At 52.7% G+C, this 13509-nt stretch overlaps 1 protein-coding gene across 7 annotated transcripts in view; it reads right to left on the bottom strand.

The window, feature by feature from the left end:
* Positions 1–13509, bottom strand: part of NFATC2 (nuclear factor of activated T cells 2) — a 158415-nt gene that overhangs the window by 37930 nt on the left and 106976 nt on the right. For all 7 annotated transcript variants that reach the window (XM_047852119.1, XM_047852121.1, XM_047852118.1 and 4 more), the window contains exons 7-9: positions 6609–6664; positions 6090–6216; positions 3132–3821 (exon numbers count right to left, since the gene is read on the bottom strand). In XM_047852119.1, the coding sequence (XP_047708075.1) occupies positions 3132–3821; positions 6090–6216; positions 6609–6664 (873 nt within the window). The remainder of the gene's footprint in view (positions 1–3131; positions 3822–6089; positions 6217–6608; positions 6665–13509) is intronic.

The raw sequence follows: 13509 nt of genomic DNA, 5'->3' as shown, positions 1-13509 counted from the left end.
AAGACGACCCCTCTGCCTTTGGACCCGAGTCCTTCTCTACCTTGAGGAACCCTGCCCTGACCCTCAAAGCACTGAACTCCAGCTCTCACCACGTTTCCAAGGAAAGTGTGCTCCACCAAAACCCCAAGGCAAATGAGAGGCACGTGAGAAATCCCGGGAGCACATGCCATCACGGTGCGTGCAGCCAGGTATGTGTTTGGGGGGAAGGTGACCCTTTGAGTCATCGGCGACAAGGACAGAAAAGGAGCTTCCAAACCTAGGATGTCTCCCAACCGGACTAAAGAAATGACCCAGGGGTTCCGGTCCGCCTGTCAGAAATAAACGCAAAATCAACGGAGAAGTCTGAGTCCCACACCCACAAAGCCAACCATGGAGCCCGGAATGATCTGTTGGAGGGGTCTGAAGTCTCAACTGGTTAGGAGACAAAACGGCACGCAGTTCTTCCTGGGAGCCACAGCGGTGGGGCTGTTTGGGGCTGACACTGGGCACAACTGGCCACACGGGGGCCTCCGCCCTGGAGGGCTGGCTGTGGGTTCCACACAGCCTTTGGGACAATGCCGCTCAAGCACTGAACATCTCACCAGCAGCCACCTGGCGGCCTTTTGGGAGCCACCCAGGTAGAAATTATTCTATTGCCCTGTCATGCTCTGATCCCACGCCAAGCCAAAGAATTCAGAAGCATGAATGCAGGCATATGGGATGGAGCAGTGCTGAGCTTCTGAACTCTGAAATTCCTTCATGTTATTTTCCCAGAATGTCGGGGGACGGGGTCCCAGGCCTGCCATGTTGCACAACTCCAGACATTCCAGTCACAGAGAGTATAATAAAATGTAATACGAACAGCACCCCCTGGGGTTGCTCGCTCTCTTATCTGTGAGAAACTCTGGGAAGTACCTTTGCCTTAGAGATTTACAATGTCCATCAGTGCAGTAAAGGCTCTGTGAAGTCCTGCAGTAGACAAGTTAAACAAAAAAAACCTGGCTTTACAGAATTTTTTCAACTTTTTAAGCCTCAGAATCCTCATTTCAGAGAATATCTCCTAAAATCCTATGGGATTGGGCTTGTGCAGAAAGTACTTAAGAAAAGTCTCCATCAGGAGAAGCAATTTCAGCACACTCAGCTCTCTGAGATATCCTTAAAGCTGACTCATGTTACTAACCTGCCAAGAGCTCACTTTCACCATGACTTTGAACCTGCCTGTGTTCAGAAAGGCACTTAGGAGGCCCTCAAGGGTCTCTGCTCTCAGCTGCTTTGTCTGTAACACAGGCTTCTGTGAAAGCAGGAAGCATCTGTGTGGGTCTGGGGCCACGACGGACCCTTGAAGGGGAATCATGACCACCCTGACACTGATAGGTCCCCAAGAGCCAGGCCACGGACTAACTCACGGTCTCTAACAGAGATCTTCATGGTTCGTCTGTAACGTGGGATGATGGGCAGATGGGAGGGGCCGGCACATTCCTAGCTCTGGGAGACTAAACCTACACCAGACACAGAGTCAGTTGGGGAAAGTTACCTGTGCCTGCTCAGGCATCATTTATTTATAAAGCACCTCACCCCTGATACACACCCCAAGCGCATGCGTGGAGAGAGGTCTGGTTACAGCTTTCACTTACCCGCTCGCATGAGGCATTCTGCATGAACTGGGTTTTCTATGTGATAAACCCCTTTCAAATAAGCACCCGAATTTTATCTTAACCACTTGGGGTGTAAACTGTTCAAGGACAGATTGCACATGGGTCTCCTTTTGAAAACCGAGCACAGTGACTCTAACTCAACCTGTGTTTGATTATTCAGGATTAGACAGATCAATTATTAACACAGCAACACCCTGAGGTCAGCCTTGCCAGGCACGTGGCTTTACACTAAGTGGCCCTGGACATCTTTGCTTGATGTGTTTGGGGGGGAAGTTCTTGATCAATAGTGTTACTAGAGAGAGGACGTAGAAACTATAAGAAGTCCCAGAATCAGATCCCCCAGATCCCCCAGACTGTCGAAGCTTTGCATAAAATAAAAGCCAACAGTCTCTGAGTAAGCACCAGAGAATTCCTGCCAAGGAAGAGGCTGATACTTACTACCTGGTTTTTATGATAACCGTTGTGGCCATTTTGAAGCTTTCTGCCTTATTTCCTACAGCTTGGCTGCGTTCCTGAGAGTAAATTTTCCTAAATAATTGAGGCTTCGGGGTATATCAGGGGATGTGGATGGCGGCCAGGGGTATAGGTTTTCTTTCTACTAAGAAACTCACACCGCCCGTCTTCTTTCCTCTGGCGCCCCGCCCCCCCCCCCCCCCCAGGCTGTGCGCCAGCCCCGCCCTCTCTGTCCTGATCCCAGGTGAGTCCCTAGCACAACCAGCCCCTCGTCCCTGAGATCACAGATCACCATCACACACACTCGGCCACTCTGCCGTGACTACCCTCCAGCTGTGCCCACCGCCCGCACCGCCCCCCCCCAACAAACTTGGACACCTACAGACTCACACAAAGCCTCCCTGCCTCTTTCCCTTTGGCCCAACCACCCCAGCAGCCCGGCTACCACAACGGAAGCCCACTGTTTCCCTCCTGTCAATGCGCGTCTCTGTTTCTCTGGCACATGGCACAGATGTGCCCGGAGCCTGCCTGCAAGCCCCCCATTCATGTTCCACTTTTCAGGGAGCTCGCTCCCTCCCTTTCCCCGCTCCCCTCCCCCAAATACACAAAAGAGGGCTATAGAGCAGGACTTTTTTTTTTTCTCCACGGGAATAAAAGGTTAGCCTTCCTTCCTTTCTGCTTGTCTATTCTTGGCCTAAACCCGGCAATGGAAAGAGAGTGGAAGCGGTCAAGCTACCCCAGTTCATGACCCAGGGGACGCTCCTTCGGCCAGAATTGCCCTCATTTGCTCTTTCTGTTGCAGTGGTTGTAGCGAAACATCTAAAACGCCAAGCAGCCACCCCAGAAGTCCTGCTGGGAAAGGATTCCTGCACACAGGTGAGCGAGGCATTGAAGGTTATCTTACTCAACCCCCTTCAACGGAAGAGGACACGGAGGCCCGAAGGGGTGAAGGAAGATACCCAGACCACACAGAGAACTTGCTGGGCGTGGGGGATGCTCTGGGGCCCCGTCCTTACGGGCGACGAGAAAAACAAAGCATCTTACCGTCGTCCAAGTAGGTCTGGTCCAAATTCTGCTCCTGCTTAATTGTCACTCCTGCGGGTAATACTTCCTTTTGGTCACTGACCGGGGGTCCGTTTTTGGCGGCTCTTTGGCTGGTGGCATTCTGCTGCTGAATGACCGTGGGGTAGGACCCCGGGCTCAGCCTCTGACCTTGACTGGCGGGGGGCGGGCCGGGCCTGGCGGTGCCGGGCGCGAAATTCTCGCAGTACATGATGTGCTGGAATTCCTGGTGGCCACCGCAGCGCAGCTGCTGGCCGGTGGGCGAGTAGTGGATCACCGGCGAGGCCTGCTGGTTGCCCGGAGAGGAGTGCAGCAGGCTGGAGCTCTGGCCCTGGGAGCCGGCGTGCACCAGCACGGAGCGGTGGGCGTCCGCCAGGGACAGGGGGGCGGCCATGAGGGCCGGCTGCTGGTAGCCCAGCAGGCTGGGGCTCAGGCTCTTGCTCCGCTGGTAGAGGACGGCCGCTGGGTTCTGCTGCCGGTAGCGGGCGTCGGGGGACGAGAGCCCCGAGCGGAACTGTTGGCAGGGCGCCATGGTGGCCACGAGGCAGGAGGGGGACTCAGCCACCATCGGGTGCTGCGGGTAGTAAGGCTGGCTCCCCAGGCCCCCGTGGGCCGGGCTGCAGATCAAGGTGGGGTCGTATTCGTCGGTGGGCTCCGTCTTGATGGCTGGGACTGGGCGAGAGAGAAGCACAGGGGGCGGGCCTTCTTAGTGAGCCACAGGGGTGCACGGGGGCGGGGGGGGCGGTTAGTGGACTGCGGCTGGGGACGCGGCCTTGGGCGGCCACGTAGGTGGGAGCAGACCTTTGGGCTCTGCCATTTATCAGCCTTGGACAAGAGCCTCCCTGTGTACCTGTCTCAGAAGCCCGAAATTTTACCCTGAGCGATGAGAGTCGCAAGGCGGCTGGCAGGTGCGTCTCAGCCCCGGGGTGTTTGCAGGCTCTTCCCCGGGGCAGAGCTCAGGGACGAAGGCTTAACGTTACAGTCCCCTCCAGCCCCCTCCTCCACCTTCTCTCGCAGTTCACACCGCCTTTCCCTGCTTGTCGTCCTCGGAAACGTGTATCACCCGGAATACTCTGTGTCTTTCATGTGCCATCGTTAGCTGAACCACCCCCGCTCCAGACTGTCAGCTCCCCAAACGGAGGATTTTTTTGGTCTGCTTTGTTCAGTGCTGCGTCCCTAGCACCGAAAACGATGCCTTGCACTCCACCGACACTCAGATATTTTCTGGAAACAGGAATGACTGGACAGTGGGGTGGGGTCCACCTCCTCAGTTCTGTAGTATTCTGGGGGAAAGGAAACCTGCTGGCCTGAGCCTCAGTTTCCCCATCGGTCACAGTAACCAGCATACCTACGCCATGGGGTTGTGGGGAAGGTGAACTGAGACGTGTGGAAAGTACTTAGCACAGTGGCCGGTATACAGTAGGTGCTCAAGGCTTACTGTTGTCGCTATTATCGTCTTACCACCATTGGTATTGTGGCAGTTCCTGTCCCTCTCCCTCCCTAGGGCGGTCACTGGAACTTGTGCTTCTCCAGAATCCTTTACTAAAGCACTGCCAGCCCCAGGAGCTGAGGAACCAGTCCCCTCCCTGGATCGAATGAAGTGGTGACAGGACTGTCATCAAGGGGGGGACCCGTCAGGTGTCAGGAAGCAGGGCAGCAAGGAGGTTCTGGAGCTAGAGCAAACGGCAGCAAACCAGGAATCGTCTCCCAAGGTGCCCTTCGAAGACGTGCGCTTCAGCCCCTGGCCGACCTGGGGGACTGAATTCTCGCTCAGGCCATGCTCGGACAGGCGGGTGCCAACGCCAGGCCCAGGGAGGCCTCCTGACCACAAGCACGAGGTGGGAAGGCCGCAGAACACAACGGAAAACCTCTCTGCCAACAAGGATCATTGAACTGAGGTCTAGAACCTCCCCAGAGATTCCCCCCCCCCCCAGTTTGGGGGCCCTGAAGGCCACCGCCACTGGCTGCATGTCAAGTCAGTCCTGGGACGGTCCAATGGCCAAAGGGGCCATGGAAGCCGGTGGACACGCTCCACCGAAGCCAAGCCCCGCCAAGCCTGGACTGCTGGGACAGCCCCCTTGGTCTGATGCTTCCAGCAGCCCAGAGGCTCCGTGTGAAACTGCCACAGGATGGAAGTTATACCCTGGGCGACAGTCTCAGATTACACGCTCCCAATCCCGGAAAGGTGGCTAATAGGTCTGGGGCAGACTTGGGAGGCATGCAGGCCATTTCTGCAGCCCTGGTTATAATCTGCCGTGTCAATAATATCCATATGACCCACTCTCTGAATCTCCTGTGATCAGTATTATCCTTTATCGGAATCCCCCATTTGAACACGAGCTCCAACGAGGGTGGGGATTTTTACATTTTGTTCACGACGGTGTCTCCAAGCCAACCACAGTGTGGGGCCCTTGGATATTTTCTGGACAAATGAATGAATGCAACATGGCCCTTGTCACTCGTCTTCTGACAGTGGTGCTTTGTGGGAATGAGACGTCCTGGCCGGCTGTCCACCCAGGAGTCTAGGTGGCCACGGGTGACCACCTAGTGTCAAGAGTCTGCAGGTTTCCAGCCACGTTCGCTTACCCAATCATGATCAGATCTAAGACAAGGACAGGGGGCGCCAGCTTTGCACCCTTCTGTTGAACAAGTCCCCACGTGCCTCTCTCCTACGCTGCCCTCCCGAAGAAAAATATTCACAGTAACATTTGTTAAGGTCGTTCATACCCGCTTACCGTGCGCCGTGCTGAGCGCTTCACGCGCATTTGACTTCCGTAAATCTTATAAGGAAGGTGCCACTTGACAGATGAGGAAATGGAGGCTCAGAGAGGTTGAGCCACCTGCCCAAGGTCAACCAGCTGAAAGCAGACCTCGTGTGTCCTTACCGCACGCCCGTGCTGCCTTTCACCACCAAAGGGGCCTTCGGAGAAGATTCCTTACCTGGGTGGTAAGTAAAGTGCTGAGGTTGACTCCGTTTTCTTTTCCCATTGATGACGTAGAAGTTGACCTTCACCGATGCACGGATGTGCTTGTTTCGATATTCAGGGATCTCAACAAAGAGCATGTTCTGGAAGGAAGGAGCCACCGTTAACTGCAACAGTGTCTAAATTCCTACACAAGGCCCCAAGCACATCAAGCCAGCCCATCTTACAGGAGTCAAGACACTCTGTACGTTTGCAGGCGAAACGCTATTTAAGGGGAGCTGGACTCTTTAGCTGCAGCAAAGGAAGGGTTGCCACTTACTGTATCCAAGTGCATTATGATGTCACAGTTACAAATCAGGGGGTCTGGTGCGCGATAAATTGCTCGATTTGTTTCTCAATTCAGTACCTACTGAGTGCCCGTTAGGTCCAAAGCACTGGGACTTTGATGAAGGAGGGGGAAGAGAAAGAAGGAAAGAGAGCACAGGGGAGGCGGGAGGGAACACAGGGTGTTCAGTCGTCTCGTCCATGTGCTTACAGGCTGGCTCTTGTCTTTATCCACCGTGGCTTCCATTTCCCAAATTTGCTGCCCATCTGGAAAGAGTTCAAAAAAGACACACTTTGAAGGAACTACCAGAAGCCAAAGATTTAAGACCAAAACTCATCACGCCGTATATTTATCTCGGTTTACGTGTCATATCGTTTCAGCAAGGGACATCCGTGTGTTTGCGGTAGGCATGTCTATTTGAACATACGTGGCTTATGTACATGTGCGTATGTTTCTTTTTCCAAATGGAATGCATGCTGACAGTAGAAAACTGGGCAACAGTAGAAAACAAGGAAAAGAACGGAAATCGCCCATCATCCCAGTGCCGTTATTTTCCCTGTGTTTGAACGTCTATATATCTTTCTTTAAAACAGAGATAGTGCTGTTATACATTATCCTGTACTGTATGCTTTGTGCAACCACAGGCTATTTCCAAAATGTCCCACACGCCAAGACTGTCACAGGGGCCCCATTACAGAACACTGACTGCCCCAGACATGCCTTCTTGATCGTCTGGGAACACAGGTGGCTTGCCTATTCTGTCTCAAACAATGTCCTGGCTTGAGAAACCTTGGACAGGGGGGACAGGAGCCCAACCCACCCCCCCCCCACACACACACACACACACTCTGCAGTCAACAGCCTACATTTCAACGTGACTCATCATAATCATCGATGAGAGGTCTTTCTCAGGAGTGAGCTCTCTTTCCCTGGAGAAGAAGACTAGCTCCCCAGTTTGGGGCCAACAACTTGGGCCAAACAAAACTCTGCATTCGCAAATAACAGATTTCTTTTTCTGACCACCTACATTGGCCATTGGGCAGTTTTCGACGGAAACAAATCATTTCCACAAGTGTTTCCAGGGTGTTTTGTGGAACGCTGGCTCTGAAGAATATTAAATGGGTTTATGAGGACCAGAAACAAATTCTAAAGCTAATAAGCATTTGGAAAATGCTGAGTCAATGTCAAATGGGTTTCTTTACTGCAGGACTTCTCAGAGCCTTTAATCTGCTCGTGTGCAGTGTAACTCTCCGAGGTGGGCTGGAGTAAGTACCACGTCCCGACATTTGGCCACGGAAGCCCTCTCCCCTGTTTTAAGCACAACTGTTAACATCTTCTGTGACAGGTTAGATTTGAATCCATAATGTCTCGGCTCTCAAGGTTTGCCCAAAGAAATGTGGTTTCTAAGCATTATTTGAACTTCCTCGTATAGAACATATTTCCCAAAATACTAATTAATAAGGTCCTGTGATTGCTACCGAAGCCGACGCAATGTAGATGATCTTAACAACATGTAGACAACGAACTAGCTGGAACCTTCTGTAACCATGAAGTCTGCAAGTCTTGACCTTACGGTTCTAGAAGATGCAACTCCTGAAATGATTAAGGGAGACATGGGTTTATGTCAAAAAGGGAACAGGAAGAGGCAATCAACGTACCAACTCCCACCATGACGGGAGGGACCAAGTTAGAGTTGCTGCCGTCTCCCCAACACCCGAGACATCGCAGTGCCCATGAACATCTCATGTCTGAGCATTCCAAAGTGGCGGCAGCTAGCATCAGCCACCGCTCAAAAGAAAGCAAGAAAGGACAGATGGACAGATGTCAAGGAATTTGAAGTTAGGTCATCAAGACAGGGCACTTTCCTGGGGAAAAGCCCGGGAGAGGACTAGACAGAAAAAAATTCTTATCCCTCTAGCAAAGACAAGTCAAAGATCATCCGCCAGAGAACTATGTCCCTCCCAGCGGTGGTTATAAATGGGGCGTGGTCCTTGTCAAAAGTGCATTCTTGGGGCGCCCGGGGGGCTCAGTCAGTTAAGCGCCCGACTCTTGATTTAGGATCAGGTCACGATCCCACCGTTTGTGAGATTGAGCCCTGCGTGGGGCTCTGAGCCGACAGCACAAAGCCTGCTTGGGATTCTCTCCCCCCTCTCTCTCCCTCTCTCTCTCTCTCCCTCGCTTTCAAAAATAAACAAACATTTTTACAAAAAGAACGTTCTTGTTTACTAACTGCAATGTGAGCTCAAAGTCAGAAGATTAAGTAATAAACTAACGGAGGAAACGAACAATAATGTGTTGATGCTCTAGCCTCTCGTTGGCTGAGTTGAGTTCTATCACCGATAATCTCATTTCCCTGTGTGACTCTGACCCACTTTGAAAAGGAAGGACCATTTTCAGGAGTCTCATAATTGGGAGGAAAGGGAGAAGTAGTTGGAAAAGTGATCAGGATGCACCAAGCTGGGCCTGGCAAGCCAGCTCTCTTCCCCACTCACGCCAGCAAGTGAAGGGCAAAGCACAAAATGGCAGTGCAGTGAAAGCACGTCACCAGGCAGGGGGTTCTCGTCGGGTCTCTTCTCCTGGGCCAGAGACCCAAGAGGAACAAGAGGGAGCCTTTCCCCCATCTCTGGTGGGTATACCTAATAAGTACAACTCCACCAACTAACAGCCATAGAATTCCAGTGCACAGGTACTTGGTTGGCTGTTTTTTTTTTTAAGTCTTTTTTTTTTCCTTAACATTTATTCATTCTTGAGAGACAGAGATGGAGCATGAGCAGGGGAGGGACGCAGGGAGAGGGAGACACAGAATCCGAAGCAGCCTCCGGGCTCCGAGCTGTCAGCACAGATCCCGACGTGGGGCTCGAACTCACGAACCGTGGGATCATCGCGTGAGCCGGAGTTGGACGCTCGGCCGACTGAGCCACCCAGGCTCCGCTCCAGGGCGCAGGTGCTTGGAACTACCCTTAGAAATTAGCCAGCCCCACACCATCAGATGGGGAAAGTGAGGCCCAGGGAAGGAACGGGGGTTTGTCCAAAGGCAGGAGGTGGGCAGTCACTAATCACAGTCTTCAAGCAACAGGGGCAGTGCAATGAGAGAGATGCGGTCGAGTAGAAAAGCCCCAGGTTATCAAGCGAGACAGGGTGACCAGCTTCCTGGGAGGCCGACGGAGGGTCCTATGTAGGTAAGATCTTTCTAGGGTCACGTCCACCACAAAAGTTCAGGCCCATCTTCTCAAACCCTGCCCCCCTCTGCTCCCCCTGGGCCTCCAGATACGGTCTGAGCAAGCGCAGCAGCCTTGAGGGTCCTGCACAACCTGCTTCGGCCTCTCCAGGCACCACTTTGACCACCCCGCCCCCAGGAGAAGTGGCAGCTATTGGTTAGGAGCACAATCTATATGCAAAGCACCCCCTCAAAACACCTCGCGGGTATGGACTTGTCTAACGCATACAGCAACCCCATGCCGCAGGTCTGGGGTTTTGATAGGTGAGGACACCAGGCACAGAGAGGCAAAAGCAGTGGCCCAAGGAGGCACAGCTACCGGTTGGGGAAGCCAGATTTGAGCCCAAGCAGCTGACCCTTAGAACCAGTGCTCCTTACCCCGTCGACGTGGTGTGGTTTCAGATCCCTGTGCCCAAGCAACTTCTCTGCCAGGACAGTGAAGGACACTGGGCAGGCATTCCAGGGGGCTCATGTTTCCAGAATCGGCTGCAGTCCCTCCCAGGAAAGCCAAGCCACAGCCCCCATGGCACCCCAGGCAACCCTCACCCTCTCTGTCACCATGAGGCCGTGCACCTGCCTCCCCCATTCTCTCTCCAGGACAACCTCAGATGTCGCGCCCTCCTCATCCTATACCCCCGTGCTCAGCCATCTGTCAGCACAGCCGGAATTAAGAGAGGTGCCATAAATTACAATCGCTATCCCGTATGTGCTGGGGCAGAACGCCTCTTCCGAGAAGGCAGAGGTCCCTCGACAGATGCATGGCTGAACGGGATGGGGTATATACGTCCAGCGGAACGGCACCCAGCCTCGGAAAGGAAGCGAATTCCGGCACACGCAATGACGCGGACAGACCCCGGACACATAATGCTAAGTGACACAGGCCCAACCCAGAAGGACAAATGATATAATCCCACTTGCACCAAGTACACAGAATAGGCAGATTCACAGAGACAGAGAGCAGAAGGCAGGTCTCCAGAGGCTCAGGGGGAGGGGGCGGTTATTACTTAACCGGGTACAGAGTTTCTGTTTCGAAATTCCAGAATGTTCTGAAAATTGGTAGTGGTGACCGTGAGTGGTGATGGTACAATATACTGAACGTATTTAATGCCACTGAATTCTATGCTTACAAATGGCTACAATCATCAATATTAGGATAACACACATTTTACCACAATTTCTGTATTTTTTAAAGGATCGTTGGCCTCACCCTAGAGACCAGGCCTGTTTTGCGACCTGTCCGGTGGCTTCGAGTTTTTTTTAATTAGCTGCTGCCATTTCAAAATGAGACCTCAGGGGCGCCTGGGTAGCTCAGGTGGTTGAGCATCCGACTGCAGCTCAGGTCATGGTTTTGCGGTCCGTGAGTTCGAGCCCCGCGTCGGGCTCAGTGCTGACAACTCAGAGCCTGGAGCCTGCTTCCGATTCTGTCTTCTTCTCTCTCTCTCTCTGCCCCTCCCCCGCTGGCCCTGTCTCTTTCTCTCTCTCAAAAATAAACGAACGTTAAGAAAAAATTCAAAATGAGATTTCACCTAAAAATGCAGACTTTGCTCTTGTAAAAAAAAAAAAAAAATTCCGAAGATCTGACCATCCTGGGCGTCCTGGGCACCCACGCAGGGTATGGCCTCTTCAGACAGGGCCTCCTCCCGGCTCCCCACCCCCCACCTCTCCTTTACCTTCTATGCCCCCACCCTGAGGGCCTCTGAGAGGGACAGGAGCCGCCTCCCACACCATGGGGAGGAGGACGGTCAGCTTTCTGCAGAAGCCCCTCCACTGCGCTGTATCTGAGGTTCTCCCCCAAGACTGCACATTTTGTCCAGAAAACACCATCGCCCAAGATAGGTCAGTGTCTTTCTCTGCTGCCGTACCCCCTCACCCACCCAGAGCAAGGGCTCCCCTGGCTGTCAGGACAGGAAAACACCTGGCTTTCCCTCCCCCCGGGCCCCAGGCCCCTTGCTCCAAGGACTTGACTTTCTCTTCTCTTCAGAATCACAACCACGTGTCCAGGAGAGCCCCTGTGTGTCCACAAGCTGGGCCGCGGAGGGATGTCCCTATATGGCCACTCGCTCAAAAACCCTCCGTCCTTCCAGCCACCTTCCTGCGCTCCGGCCAGGGCAAACAGGACCCGCCAGGCAGCACTTGCCCTTGGAGGCTTCTGCAGGGGAAATCTCCTTTTGATGTGGCAGCACCTAATTAGAGGTTTTTTAACCTAATACCCTGCAGGCCCAGTGGCCCAATTAGCTATGTGGGCTTGGATAAGACACTCTACCTCTCTCTGCCTCTTATCCAAAATATGGGGACAATCACAGTACCTATACCTCATTGGTTTGTTCCTAGACAGACACACAGCACAGAATAAGTGCTCAACAGACATTGGTGAGCATGATTATTATGGCCGGTGGCAACGTATTATTTAAATACTGTCTTGTCACTGCGTGCATATGTTCTACACAATGTATTATTGGGGGGGGGGGAGCCACAAGCGTATTTTAACCAGAAAATAATAGACATTTCTCGGCTTGTCATTATAAATTATAAATATTCTTGCCTGTGGGCATGGGTGGAGGGAATTCACAAAGTGCCTGTTACAGAAAGCGGGTGTGCGTGATGCCTGACTTCTTGACTCTCAGATGGGTCTTTTCACCATTACCTAAATTTTAAAAGGGCAGAGAGCTCCCAGAAGTGAGAAACCAAAACCTGAATCATGAGCCAAACCCAGGGGCCTGGCCTCTTCCTTTTGGGCATCAGAGGGCAGCTTCGGGAGTCCAGCCTGGTTGTGCATCTCAAGTGGGATCTACCCTGGGCTCTGAACAGACGTGTCCCCAACACGTCTGGAACTGGAAGCTGACCCTGCTGTCCTCAATTTTAGGTAGCACGTAGAAGGCACGCTCAAGGGAGCTGGTCTCTACGGGAAGGGTGTGATTTGCAAAACACCTCAAGACCACTTCCCTGGGCTCATCTTTCCTTCCCCCCGCCCCTGAGTCCCCTAGCACACAAGTCCTGAGGTTTCACCAAGAGGACACTCTAATCCCATCCTCTGAATTGAGCTCCCAGGAGGCAGAGGAACACACAGTAAATGCTGGCAGGGCTCTCTCGGCCTGAGCTCACTCTCTCCAGGTTCAAGTTCAATCATTGCTATTTCCTCGCTGCGTGGCCTCTGGAGTGGTAGCTTGACCTCTCTGTGCCTCAGTGTCCTCCTAAGCACAGGGAAAGCTCATTTACCAGCTTCAAAGACTTGGCAAAAATTCAAACAGATTCTATGTAAAGTCCTTAGCAAAATGCTCAGCCCATAGTGAGGATTGCCATCATTATTATTTTAGAATTTGGTGTCTCCTAGGTCTGACCCTGGGGAGAAAGAATCGGCTGATGATCTTGACCCAAGGGTTCTGGTGGGTGTCCCGGTTCGTTGTGTCATAGTATTGCATCACAACTCTCATTGTGAAGAAATAAAATGGCCACAGAAAGTATTCGTTGATAGGGGGCTGAAGCAATTATGGGCCCTCCATCCTGGGGGCGGGGGGGTATCGGGTAGATTAGGTATAGGAACACCGGGCGGCACTCAGAATAAGCATGATCATATCCTCTGCCCTGGAAGCGTGCCCCTGTTACGTTAAAAAGCAGGAATCGTTAAGTACTAGAGACCAGAGAATGTGTGCCCCACACTGCCCACGCGGTTACACCCCTGATACCAGACCGGATGGACAAGCTGAGACACGCACATCTTCTAGAACGCCATTCAAAGAACAGGGTGGAAATACACTGCGTGCATTTTTCAGTATTTCTTAGGATAGAGCTTTTCTCTTATGGACAAGGATATGGCAACTGTATGTTGACCAGCCTGTCTCCCAGGAGCCCTCTGGGGCCACGGTCTCAGACGGAAGCCAGGCATGGACCACTAAC

This window comes from Prionailurus viverrinus, chromosome A3, assembly GCF_022837055.1.
Source record: "Prionailurus viverrinus isolate Anna chromosome A3, UM_Priviv_1.0, whole genome shotgun sequence".
Taxonomy (NCBI): Eukaryota; Metazoa; Chordata; class Mammalia; order Carnivora; family Felidae; genus Prionailurus; species Prionailurus viverrinus.
Note: the sequence above shows the minus strand (reverse complement) of the source record. Positions and strands in the feature narration are given on the sequence as shown.